At 30.9% G+C, this 15,075-nt stretch overlaps 1 protein-coding gene across 1 annotated transcript in view; it reads left to right on the forward strand.

Moving 5' to 3' along the window:
* The window catches only part of LOC142325792 (neural cell adhesion molecule 1-like), a 962,523-nt gene that overhangs the window by 503,787 nt on the left and 443,661 nt on the right, over positions 1-15,075 (forward strand). Inside the window, exon 6 of the mRNA XM_075367823.1 lies at positions 1,026-1,171. Within this exon, the coding sequence (XP_075223938.1) occupies positions 1,026-1,171 (146 nt within the window). The remainder of the gene's footprint in view (positions 1-1,025; positions 1,172-15,075) is intronic.

Here is a 15,075-nt window from a genome sequence, read left to right on the forward strand (position 1 = left end):
TATTGAATGTTTTAGTGAAAACTGGAAAACTGTTCTGGAAGTAAAGACCGATTAAAAAACAAACAGTTACATCTGATGTAATTTTGGTGCTTGTGTTAGCCCGTCGACCATAACCATAATGATCCCGTAACTTTGAAAATGCTAAATCTAAATTAGATTGAAAATATAAATTAAAAGAGTTACGGAATCATTAACATATTTTACATATTAAAAATATAAGTATTATTGTTTATAATTATAGATATAAATTAACCAAACTTAACCTACGCTCACTTCGCTCTCTAACCTCGACTAATTATCAGCAATGTTTTGATTATTTAAATAATAAATAATTGCAATAATTACTGAATTTATTACTTATAAATACTCAAAATATTACTGTATTAATTAGTTAAGGTTAGCAAGCGTAGGTTAAGTTTGGTTAAATTATATTTATAAAATAATAAACATAAGTGGTTATAAAAATGGTAATATAACGGTTATATCGGGTGATATTAGCAATAACCCAAAAGTTTGCAACGTATTGGTCGACGGGCTAATACGTAAGTACTGAATTTTGTAATACTTGTTATTAAATTTTGAAAGGAATTTATTTTTTGTTTATTGGAGTTTTTTCTTTGGGAATTTTTATATAGTTTTATTCTTCAGTAATCATCAGAGCAACTTTAGTCCTGATTCAGTAAATTATTTTACTAAATTGATATTTTAGTCTAATCAGAATATTTAAGGATTAGTTGATTATAATTTACTGTTTATTAATATTTTAATGCATCGGTAAACCGATAGATTATTTATCCAGTTGTGTTTTGGATCCTTTTAATTATTCTGATCCTTGTAAATTCAGACAAGCAACGTACGATAGTTTATTTTAGTAGAATTATACCGTCATTCTATTCTGATGAAATACCCGTTAATTATGAAATAAGTAGTTTAAAAGTTAATAAAATTTAATTATTTTTTAAAGTAAAATTTATTTACAGTGTAAATATTTAATACCTTTTTGTCTGCTTATTTAATGATTTCAGTGAGGCCTTTAACCGTTCGACTTGTCAATAAACCAAACATACTGGTAGCCGAAAAGGAATATTCTATCACATGTGAAGCTTTGGGTTCTAGACCGCAAGCAGAACTGTCGTGGATGAGGGAAAACCGCAAATTTCGAAGAGGGAAGGTAAGTAAACATATAACATAAACATAACATAAACATATAGGTTGAACATTCATGAATTTATAATGAAATTATAGAATATTTATAAAGAATTAATAAAATTACATTTTTAATAAAAGTGTTATATCCTATAAAAAGAAAATTAAAACAAGATATTTAATATAGAAATTTCTTCATTTTTTTCTTAAAAGCGATAAAAGATTTTTCTATTTATATTTGAAAGTAAATCTATATATAATAAACTCCAGTTATATATTTTTTTCTCTTAAACGGTTGGACCGATTTTGATGCGGTTTTATGCATTACATAGGTATCACCTCAGAGTAGGTTCTTAGTTTAATTCTACGGTTATAAGCCAGGAGGCGCTGCAGTATATGTTTTATCGATATCTATATGTCGATAAATTATTCAAATATCGAGTAGATATTGATATCGATGCAAATATGATTCACCAGTTGTAATTATTGTAAATTATTTATGTACATACTGAATGGGATGAAAAAAATTGAGGGTTATTTAAAAATATTTTTAATTTGTATTATTAATTAACAATTAATTAGAAGAAAAAAAATACTTCGGTAAGTGAAAATATTTTAATGGAATTTTAAATAAATTGGTGGAAGATTTTTTGGATTGTTTCGGAGTTGTATTAAAAATTGTAATGGAAGCATAAAAAGTCTTTAACTGTAGGCCGAAATATTATATTGAATTACACAAAAACGTTATTTTCTGATTTAATTAAGTGGATACTGTTATATTTTTAAGATTTAGTGATTTTAAGGAAAATCTAATGTTTATAAATATAAACGTAAGGATAGAATAGAATACAAGCAATAATCTAACAGCATATATTTGTATCTTAACCTTTTGAAGAAGCCCCCAAGTGATAATATTAGAATGTCTTGTGTGTGGGCTATATCTTAATACAGGATGAACGTAATTAAATTTTTACCCTTTTTCTAAATGAGGATTCAAATTTTTTTATAGATTTTATAAATCAAAACATTTATAAATGTTTTAATAAGCGATAAAGCGTTTTTTATGTGCTTTTGTTTACAACTTTTTAATAAAAGGATTAGTTTTCAGTTTTTACCGCAAGTAATAAGAGGTAAATTATGTTTTAATATCAATTGTTGAAGAGAGATGTGTGGTGAATTTTTTTTTAAATTTGGACAATGTTTATAAAGTATAGAAGATTTCAATGGTTATCTATTAATTTATCATGGGAATAATCATTTCTACTTAATAAAAATGTTTCGTTTTGAGTTATATTGATGGTTTATTATGAAGAGTTTTGTTTTAAATTCACTAATCATTTTAATTAAAAGGAAAATCTCAGGAATTAGTTTTTTTATATTTCAATTAACGTATAATTGAAATATAAATTGATATAATATTCTTGCAAATTAATATTTTCATCAATCCATCGATATGGCATTTCTTTTGTGTCACTCTAATTGTTGTAAAATAACATACCATAACTGTTTAATTTATTATCTACTATTATACAATGCTGATTATTAGGTAAATCTTCATCATCTGAAACACTAAAAAAAAATATATTTACTAAATGCTTTTACTTTAAAACAATATATATATCGTTTATATATATAAATATATATATATATATATATATATATATAAACAAATTATTATAACAAAAATTTAATGGTATAAAATAGTACTAATGTATTGACTGGGAGTTTACTAGATCTGGAGTTTACTACGTCTGGAAAAAATATTCAATAACCACCAATTTAATTAGGGTTGTAGCCTAAATTTTTTACGTCAGATTTTTTGTTCCTACTAAATCCTTGTAAAATTTACTTGCTTTTAAACGGATTTGAATATAGACTATGGATACCGGAGTACTTTGGTGGTTGGGACTCAGTTAACCACTCATCTCAAGAATGGTCGGCCTGAATATGTACTAGACTACACATCCTTATATCATATATCCTTACATCAGGAATATGTTATATCATACAACACTCCCTATATCAGGGATTGTTGTTCACCGATTGAACAGATTGCAACGAAGCGTTAGAAAATAAAATAAAAATGTTTTGTTTTTTAGCCTTCCGGTCTGATCTTGTGGTTAAAATCGCCGTCGCAAATCACTTGTTTAACAGCTGATTTTTGAAGTCGAAGGTTTCCAGGTTCGAATCCTAATAATTGTTACTTGTTTTACACGGATTTAAATATTATTTTGGTAGTTGGGGATTAATTAACCACACATCTCAGGAATATCGGCCTAAGTTTAAACAGGAATAGATTTCATTTATATGTTCTCATCTCATTTGTTTGTTTTTCGTTAGTTATGTTTTATGTTACTGTTATATTACATTATTTATTGTTATTGTTATGTTTTGTTTATGTTTTTGTGTCGAACTCATTTTTACCTTTCGGGTAGATAGACTTCAGTTTCTTGTTCTTAGAAAGTCATTCAGTCTTGCTTTAAACTTGGTTAGTTGTGTTTTCTTTCGTGTTTATGTTAGTAATGCATGATAGGAATGTCGCTTGTGGCTTTCACATAGGTGGCATCCTGGCTGAGCCTTGACTGAAAGATGTCATTGTCGAGGTACCGATAATGACCTCCGGTAAGACCCATAAGAGCTATGCATGGACGGGATGACGTGGCGAGCGAAACCGTCACATGAAGGGTGTCTTCCCCTATGGGGTCATAGGTTTGCTTAGCATTTCTCCCGCCACCACCCCATTTGGTCGCCCTAAAGCATACGACCAAATGTCTATGCCACAAACGGCTACTGAGCCTCAAACAGTTTAGCGACCAGTATCTTAATATAGCTCCTAGAGCTTACCTAACAGCGTCAGCGGACTAAGCGCGGTGCCATACACTACCGGCTACGTGTCCCAACTGCTCACTTGTCATATATTTGCTAAAATGGCTGATTACGATGACTGGGAGTCGTTACGGCTCTTGTAATCCAGATACTTGAAGGTCGGGTATTGTGGACGAGTTTGAGTAAATTGGTTGCTCATGTACATTTCATGTTGTTGAGTATTATTCGCATTAATGTCTCCCCTATGGGGTCAGGATGTTCACAAATTAACAGATTGCAACGTATACATTAAGAATACAAATATTTTGTTTTCCAATGTTTTCCTATTAAAATTATTAGTCACAACTCTACCCTTTTCATAAACGGAGGCCTATTATGATCTATACCTTAAATTAGATCATTTTACTGCATTTCCTAAATTTCATTTTTATGTATAAATGTAGAAAAATTACTTACGGATACCCATATTTTATTCATATTCTGTGAATATTTCTATATATTTATTTATAAATTTTTGCTTGTGTATGTGTACATTGATTATCAAAATTAATTGTGGTATATGAACATAAATAAAAGAAGATAAAGATTTATCTTATAATCGATATGCCTAATTTGAACGTAAGGGATGTACAGTACATTAACTTTTAACTAACCTTAAGTACTAAATCTATTGGAAATGTTTTACTACTCTTTCCTTTCTAAAATCATTATTGCCTGCAGTTGTATGTAGGAGAAAATAAGATGTACAAATTTATAATGGTAATGAAATGAATTAACGAATTTAAAAAAGTGAATAAAATAAATATATTACTAAAGTTTTATTAAAACTAACTTGTTTTTTTTTTTATTAAATTGTGTCACGTTTCTACTGTCAAATTATGGTGGAAATGAAATTGAAAATGGTTTCGGAGTCGCTTTATTTTATGTTGCTTTAGCCATTCAATCTAATTTAAATACCTCATTATGAAAACAGATACGATTAATTTGTTGCCACATTACAAATTCATCTTTTGATTCTAACTTTTAAAGTAGAATTAAACTTTACTCATCAGACAACTGATAAATACGAACATATTTGTTGTAGTCCAGGCAATATGTTGTAGTAAAATCGAAATTTTAAAGGTTGGACAAATATTTAAAGTTTTAATAATGATCTATATGAATGAATTAACTTAAAAAGAATTGAAGATGATAATAATTATTGCATTTTCTGTTTGTTATACTAATTTGTTTGAAATATATTACATGATTTGTCTAGAGATGTAATCGATTAATATTCTGTTAAAACTTAAAAATGTCAACTTACAATTTTATATCGTAATTATTTTTCTGTGCTGTGCCTCATTAGGGATAGCCACTTTTCCAATGGGCTCGTAGTTTAGACATTACAGCAACGACCCAATGCGATATTGCTTGCCAGCTCTCGGCCGAAGTGACCATTATCCTTCGAGATCCTCAGGCGGGAAAAATCTGTTTATTTTTACTTCCAGTGAAAATTTCTTTGCCTACTAGTGTATTCCTCTTTGATATGATCTCGGACATTCAAAAAGCATATGATACGCCGTTTCCTCAGCGATCTCGCAACTGAGGCAGAGATTTGAAAGGTTCAGTCAAAATCTGAATAAATGTGTCCCCTGAACCCTCCACCACCATAAAAAACTGGCTCAGGGCGTAGTTCATGTCGCTATGCCTCCTAGATATCCGTTTGGTTATATCGCTGATAAATCGGTGAGTCCAGCGTCCCTGCAATGCTTCTGTGTGTGTTGCTCTGACCCGCGAAGCCTCATTCATTCCCAGGCTTTTTTCTCACATCAGCAAGTAAGTCGATAGACATCTGACCCCCTAGAACCTCATTCGCATCCTTGGAAATATCCTGTATGCGGGACAAAACCTGAGACTGGCACACCTGTTAAGTTAAAATTCCCCTGATCTAGGCTACTACATAGCCTAGATCGAAACTAGTAATTGTATATTTATTATTGTCTTTTTTTTAATTTTTATGTATTTTCGTAAAATTACATTACGTTCAATTATATATGTGAATGATGTGGCTTTTTTAAGACACTGGGTTGTTGTGGGAAGGTATGACGTATCCCTATCGATACAAAATTAAAATGATGTGTGGTTATAATAATATCGTTACATTTTTCGTTTTACCTCTTTTCAATTATTATTATTTCTCTCTATTGTGACTTAATAAAATTAATAAATTAATGATAGATAATGTTTTGTTTCATTATTAATAATTTTTTTTTTGTATATTTTTTATTACTATTTTAATTATTTAATTTTTTTTTTTTTTAAATTACATGTCATATGAAACACTGAAACTTCCGTTGTGTAGCAGATTAGAGTAATCGAGAATATGCATCAAACTAACCATTAGATACCACGTCATTTGCACCCGTCTCAGTCGTAACAATAACCAATTTGTATCACTAATTTACTAACGAGTATTTAGAATTTAATTAGTTACAAACATTGGATATTTGTTTTTCGTCTTTTTTATTCTACCTGGTGTATCTGTCAGTAACAGATTCTATTTTGAGGCGAATAATTATTTTATAAATAGGCCTGCATTTTCAAGTAACAATCTGTATTTGAAACCGATTTTCATCATATATTTTACGAATAAAATTTATCCTATTGTACGTACATATCTCTAATTTTTAGATATATGATTTAAATTGTTTGTATTTAATTATAATAATCTTTATTTGAACACAATTTTTTTATAATTTATTATTATATATTTATTTCTATGTATATAATTTTATTTGGCAGGTTTGATATTTTTATTCCTCATTTTTTGTTCCTACAGTCTTTTAACATCAAACTATTTGATACATTCTACCTCATTAGCTCCCTATTTTATATATATGTATTTTACAGAGAAATAAAATTTCCTGCACAATTCTTCCTTTCACATTTTCCATCCCAAAATAAAAACCTGGGTATTTATTGAATGACTCGCTAAATTAGTTGATCTCTTTAGACGATTCATATTATTGTCTATTCGTTTTAAGACCTCTTCATTTTCTATTTTATCAATCCGCCTTAAATTTTAACATCCTTGCGCAACATTTCGTGAGCGTCACAAATCGTTACTGCGCCCGGTCAGATTTTATAAGGGGATTTACATCGGGGAAGGGGAACCAACTTCTCTTTACGTTTGAGTCTCCTGAACAGGATTCTGCGATATTTATGTAAATATGTATAAGATTTATGCCCGTTAGACCAGATGGGAAATCTTAACCGATTTTCATGAAACTTAGTTGGATAATATATACCTGCCGGGATTAAAGCTACTTTGATTTTTACTCGAATTGGTTCACAGGAATAGGAGTTAAATAAAAAAACGTGTTTTTAAGTACATTTTCATCTTTTTTCATTCTACTGGGCGCAGTTTTTAACCGATTTTGATGAAAATTAGTAAGATGATGTAAACTTAGTAGAAATAGAACCCTATTGATTTTAAATCGAATTGGTTAACAGGAATTGAGGTTAGAGGCATAAGATTGTGTCTTTGATATGTTTTAAAGGTTTTCATATTGTAACTTGAAGGGTAACATGTTAGAAAACCAAAATTAAAATTTTTCGAGCACCACCACGTGAGATTTGCTTTCCCGTGGTCCCAAAACACCAAGTTTGAACTTAAATCAGATTTTCCAATCACCGCCAGGTGAGAGCTAACATGAAATATAAGACACATCGAAACCAGTATTATATTCAAAAATAATTACAGCAGTGCAACATATTTTATTTTTTAACTAAAACGAAAAATCCGTCCTTCTGACGCACGTACTGCTATAGAGTTTTGTTGTAATATTTTATTAAACTATAACATTTACTATGAAATATATAAACAAATTTTTTCATTGACTGTTAAAAATTAGCTAAGTTTTGAACGTCAGGATCATTTTTCTTCATTATTAAAAGAATTTTCATCATTATTTTAGGTTGATTTTACAACAAAGCTAGCTATTGTATTGGGTACCATGATTCGACTTCCGGAAAATGTCAACATATCTTCGCGTTGCACATCCCCCAGACCCTAAAATCACCCACCGTCAGTTCAAAAGTTTTCATATACATTCATATATATATATATACACAAGGTGTGTGAAAAAAGTAATGAAATTGGCAACACTGCGAGCAGTCTGGCAACGCTGTGTCTATACTAGACCGGTTTGTTAATCCCTTCCACATGATCAGAACGAGTTTCAACTCCATTCAGCTAACACAATATTATTACAGCGCCAGTGAAGTGAAGTTGTGTTTTTGTTATGCGTTACGAAAATGGAGCATCCGAATTTAGAGCAAAATTGTGCAATCAAGTTTTGTGTTAAACTTGGGGATTCCACAAGTGTGACTTCTGAAAAGTTGAAACGGGCCTATGGGGAACATGACTTATCAAGAGTACAAGTTTTCCGCTGGCAGAAATCATTTTTGTAAGGCCGAGAACACGTTGAATATCAACCTCACTAGGGAGACCTTCCACTCCAAAATCTGACGAAAACGTTGATCGTGTGAGTGTTCTTGTGAGATCAGACCGTCGGTTAACAATAAGGATGATGAGTGAACAGTTAAATTTAAATAATTTCACCGTACATCAAATTTTGACAGACGATTTGGACATGCGAAATGTTTGTGCGAAATCGGTGCCGAAAAACCTCACAACGGAACAGAAGGACAATCGAAGAAACATATGTGTTGATCGTTTTAAAAGGATTGACAATGACCTAGAATTCTTTAATCGTGTGATCACAGGTGATGAATCCTGGATATTTGAGTACAATCCTAAAACAAAGCGGCAAAACGAAGAGTGGCACACTCCGTCATCTCCTCGACCGAAAAAATGTCGAATGAGCAAATCAAAGATCAAAGCCGTGCCAATTTGCTTTTTTGGCAGTAGGGGTATCGTGCATAAAGAATTTGTTCCTGCAGAACAAACTGTCAACCAAGTGTTTTACAAAGGTGTCCTTGAAAGGCTCAGGAAAAGAGTGATTCGCGTGAGACCAACAATTGCAGACAAATGGATGCTTCATCATGACAATGCCCCGTGTCACACGGCCATTTCCATCACGGAATTTTTGGCCTCAAAACGCATTCTAACGGTTTCTCAACCCCCCCTATTCACCTGATTTGACTTTTTCCTTTTCCTGAAATTGAAACGTGTCTTAAAAAGACGTAATTTTGGAACTCTGGAAAACATTCAAAAGACTGTGACCGACCAGTTAAAAGCTCTACCAGTTGAAGCCTTCCAGCGCTGCTACTAGGAATGGGAACAACGACTCCACCGGTGTATAGCTGCCAAGGGAACTGCGTTGAAGGGTAAAATATTGTTTGAAGAAATAAAAACTTTGGTAAGTAAAAAGTCGGTCTCATTACTTTTCTCACACACTTCGTATATATATTTCACTTTCTTTTAGACACGATAACTGCCGTAATTTTGCGCCAATTACTTTCAAATTGATAAATAGAATTTAACGACTCAAAATCTCGGTCGGTTTGTTAATGGGCAAAATCGGGTCATGAGGGCCTTTTTTGGAAAAAAATAAAATATCGCTATAACTTTCTTATTAAGTAAAATATCGAACTCGTTTAAAGTTCTTACTATTCTTTGGATAAGGGCCTAAAACCTATTTCTGTAAAGTTTTTCGATATGATCACCCATTGGTCCAGGGGGGGAAAAAAATGGGGTTTCGAAGACAAAAAAATCATACCTCCGTTAATAGCACAGTATCGAATCGGTTTAAAGTGGTCGTTAGTCCTCTAAACATTACCTAAAACTTTTTTCTAAAACAACTTTTGATGTGACCAACCCTTACGGCAAGGGATGACCTAAATTTTGCTGGAATTGTAAGATTTGGCTTGCCGTATGCTAAATATGTTCAACTTTTTCCACATGCAATCATTGTCGTATTGAGTAAATTTGAAGTTTTTCTTAAGTTTAAGGTGGATATCTTTTTTATCCCCTTCTTAGCACCGGTGAAACTTCTTCCACCTTCCGGCCCTTCTTTAATAGTTTTTTCCGGCCCATATTCCTTAGATCTAATCGTTAAACATGACTTTGTTTCACGTATTATATTTAGATACCTTTTTAATAAGGTTGTTGCCTTCACGCCCTTCCACACCAGTTTGGCTGGATCTCGGTTTTATAATAGGTGAACCAATTCGTGAACCAATTCTGTTAAGATCCAGCTAATTTTTTCACGTTCCATATCGAGCAACGTCTTGGATTTTTTAGTTTCGCTAACGGAAAAATTCATTAGATTAAAGAACGCTCCTAATATGTAAAGTTTGAAATCGGCTTTTGGAAGTTATTAAAAACCGTGAAATAATTTATTATTTTAATTTTTATTATTCTAATTAATTTTAATATTTTTCTCCGTTTTCAGCAGAAATATGATTTATGAAAGTTAAATAAAAAAGGTATAAAAATTTGTTGCTTATGAAGTCATGCCATTTTAAGCGCTAACTTAAAGCCAATGTGAGAAATGAACGAGAAAACCTTATTCGGTACAAGTTTATGTGTTCATTTATATTCAGATAACCTCGTAAATGTTACACTTTTTTCTTTTTCCTCTTTAAAGATCTATAAAACGGAAGCTACCGTCGTTTTTTGTACTCCCCTCCTCCGGTGGCAGTTCCCAAACATATCTCACCTAACTCCTCTCTTTTTTAAGAAAAACGGGTTCTACATTTCTGCTTGTACTATCATTTTATTTAGTCATTGGATTTAATGTGGCCAGCTGGCCTTTTTCCCCCTTTTATGAAAATGATTATCATTGCATGTAAACGGTTGTTCGCTTCATTCTGCAGAGTTATTTCAATTTGACTCTCCATTTTATTCCTCGAAAAACGATCTTATTTTCTACTTCACATTCAACTATTCTTAGAATAAAGGTGTGTTTGTAATTTGTTTGCTTTTTATTTTCAGTTTAATGTTCTTTTTCAACTGGTAGTTTTTATCAGATTTTATATTTTAAATGTTAAAAATTATTGGAAATCGTATAATTATATTAATGAAGGTAAATAATATTTTATTACAACAACCGCTAATTTTGGTTTTATAATTATAAATAAAACAAGATGAAACATAAAATTATCCCTATGTATGGAAATAAGCTAAAAATTAAACTTTAGATATTTAATCTTTAAAAAGAGAGTTCTTTTTAAATATCCTTATTTATAAATGTTTTAAATGTCTCAAGATTTTATTCTATAATTTATTTTATTATTTAATTTTTATAACCTTCCTTCATAAATTTTTCACTTGTTTTATAATTTAATATATAATTTATAATTATCTTTATATAAATTTAATTTTTTTATTAATTATGTATTATGGTATTGAGATGTGTACATTGGGATATACGGATTGAATTAAATTCAATATATAAGACTAGAAAGAAGGATTTTCATGACAAAATGATCCAAAAGAGTAAAATTTCGGTGATTGTTAAAAAAATCTGATGGGGACACCATATGACTTTGTACGCCTATTAAATTACATATACAATTTTTTTTTTTTTTTTTTTTTTAAATGAAAAGTACATAAAATTTTATTTCATTAATAACCTCAGATATTTTTTTTCTTTTTTTTTCGTTTTTTATTGTTATTGTTGAATTATTATTTATCGTAAAACCTTTTTTACAATCAGAGATTAAAAATTATTAATAAATCAATATATTTAAATAAAAATAAAAAATATTAAAAAAAGGAGATAAGTCGGAATTGAACTGATGTGCCTTCCCCTTGTAAGATCCAATTATTTCATTAATTAAAATTTTATTTCACTATAACTTTGGAACCAATGAAAATAAGTTCCACTTATGATATATCGGTGAAAAGCTCTGAATTAGGCCATATTACTGCTGTTAAGAAAAAGTCCAAAATCCAAATATTTTGAATTTGGATTTTTTTTTGACACTTTTGGTCCAATCCATTGGAACCAAAAAAGGAGATGCACAACTATATGTTACAACAGTCTTAAATCCAAAATTTCAACATTATACGACTAATCGTTTTTGAGTTATGCGAGGTACACACGTACAGACGTCACGCCGAAACTACTCAAAATGGATTCAAGGATGGTAAAAACGGATATTTCCGGTGAAATCTAAAAATCGAAATTTTTTCGCGTTCGCAATACTTACTTTACTTCGTACAAGGAAGTAAAAAGAGTTACGTATCGAAGTTTTTTTTGAACACATTTTATAAAGAGAATGGCTGACAAAATCTACGTTTGATAAATCTGCAGTAAAAAAGATAATGATTGAATACAGATAAAACAACGATGAAGGTCTACCGCGGATGAATAATTTAACTAATGGATTTCTGGACCGACGATTGTTTTCTTCTTACCTACGACATCTTATTGTAGTACGTTATCCCCTCCACTTTATTATTAGCATCGCTAACTGTACTTCATGTAGAACTACGGCACTTCTATGTGTTTACGGTTTCTAAACTCTGTGTAGTAATATCTGCCTACAAGCAGTTAACAAACTCGTATTACTAATAACAATCAATACAGCTGTTTGTGTAGTTAAAAAACAGTCTAATGGTTTTTAAAGAGTAAATTAGTGATTTTAAATTACTTTCTGTGTTTCTCAGGCTTTGTGCCTTAAAAAAAAAAAATTATAATTATATTTTAAACTACAGTATTACTTTTTAAGAAGGAAAAATATTAAAATTTACATTTATAACGTTGTTAGGGTGATGAATAATTAAGGTGGATGCAAATACACAAAACATTGATTATTTCTACTAATAATAATATCTGGTTACAGTAAAACTAATTTTTTTTATAGGAATTTTTTTTTTTATACGAATTTTTTTTTTTGTCTTCAGTCATTTGAGTGGTTTGATTCAGCTCTCCAAGATTCCCTATCTAGTGCTAGTCGTTTAATTTCGGTATACCTCCTACATCCTACATCCCTAACAATTTGTTTTACATATTCCAAACGTGGCCTGCCTACACAATTTTTTCCTTCTACATGTCCTTCCAATATTAAAGCGACTATTCCAGGATGCCTTAGTATGTGGCCCATAAGTCTGTCTCTTCTTTTAGCTATATTTTTCCAAATGCTTCTTTCTTCATCTATTTGCCGCATCGCCTCTTCATTTGTCACTTTATCCACCCATCTGATTTTTAACATTCTCCTGTAGCACCGCAATTCAAAAGCTTCTAATCTTTTCTTCTCAGATACTCCGATTGTCCAAGTTTTACTTCCATATAAAGCGACACTCCAAACATATACTTTCAAAAATCTTTTCCTGATATTTAAATTAATTTTTGATGTAAACAAATTATATTTCTTACTGAAGGCTCGTTTCGCTTGTGCTATTCGGCATTTTATATCGCTCCTGCTTCGTCCATCTTTAGTAATTCTACTTCCCAAATAACAAAATTCTTCTACCTCCGTAATCTTTTCTCCTCCTATTTTCACATTCAGCGGTCCATCTTCGTTATTTCTACTACATTTCATTACTTTTGTTTTGTTCTTGTTTATTTTCATGCGATAGTTCTTGCGTAGGACTTCATCTATGCCGTTCATTGTTTCTTCTAAATCCTTTTTACTCTCGGCTAGAATTACTATATCATCAGCAAATCGTAGCATCTTTATCTTTTCACCTTGTACTGTTACTCCGAATCTAAATTGTGCTTTAACATCATTAACTGCTAGTTCCATGTAAAGATTAAAAAGTAACGGAGAGAGGGAACATCCTTGTCGGACTCCCTTTCTTATTACGGCTTCTTTCTTATGTTCTTCAATTATTACTGTTGCTGTTGGTTCCTGCAAATGTTATCAATCGTTTTTCTATCTCTGTATTTGAACTCTAATTTTTTTTTAATTCTGAACGTTTTATTCCAGTCTACATTATCGAATTCCTTTTTTAGGTCTATAAACGCCGAGTATGTTGGTTTGTTTTTCTTCTACTATTAATCTGAGGCCTAAAATTGCTTCCCTTGTCCCTATACTTTTCCTGAAACCAAATTGGTGTTCTCCTAACACTTCTACCACTCTCCTCTCAATTCTTCTGTATAGTATTGAGAGGAGATATGTCCTAAAATTCTTCGTTTGCGAGTTACGGCTAGTGAAATATTTTGCTCGGATTTCAGCAACCTCGTTAAAATGAAGTGGTACTGGAATTTTTAAGACGTTAATTTAGAAATAGAATTAGTGATTTCATATGTTTGTTGACTTGAATTTAATAAAATAGGCCTCAAAATCTTATCTGCAGTCGGTTTTGAGGAATCTGGAGTGAAAACCAATAAATTGGCGTAAGAGATGCTATTTTTATGTTTGACATACAATAAGTTTTTTAAATGGGTAGGTTAGTAAATAATTAAAACTTTTAAACAAGACTAATAGAGAATTTAAATCTAAACAAAATGGTATAAGATGAGTTGAATAAAACAAACAAAGTTCAGAAAAATTCAGATTTTGTTTAAAAACAGTATATTACCACATTTGCTGGAAAAGTACTTATGTAATTTAAACAAAAACCTGAATTTCGCTGAAATTTGAACGAAATCTTTCACTAGCTGTAAATCATAAAAAAAGAATTTTAGGACATATGTTTATATAAATTTTCTCTATTATTTTCACGAGTAGATTAGGTTAGGAAAGTTCCAGGAGAGGTTCGTGATTCATTCTGTATAGCTTATTACGATACTTTCCTATTATGCGGCCCCATCCGATTTTTTTTTTAATTTCCGCCAATTTTTAATCTTTTTTTTAACTTATTTTCTAATTTTCGACCGAAAGAGCAGACCGGATAAAAAAGAGCACAGATGATTTTTCCAGTATAATATTGGTCCTAGTATAGGAAGTTACTTTTATACGGATTTGAATACTAGATCGTGGATACCGGTGTTCTTTGTTGGTTGGGTTAACCACCAAAGTTCTGTGGTCAGTTAACCCCACAACTCAGGAACGGTCGACCTGCACAAACTGTACAAGACTACACTTCATTTACATTCATGGATATCATCTTCATTTATAATTTGAAGTAATCCTCGGAAGTTCCGAAGACTAAACAGAAGGAAGTATAATATTGGAAATTATGTATGCTTTCAATTAATTATC

This window comes from Lycorma delicatula, chromosome 5 (genome assembly GCF_047948215.1).
Source record: "Lycorma delicatula isolate Av1 chromosome 5, ASM4794821v1, whole genome shotgun sequence".
Taxonomy (NCBI): domain Eukaryota; kingdom Metazoa; phylum Arthropoda; class Insecta; order Hemiptera; family Fulgoridae; genus Lycorma; species Lycorma delicatula.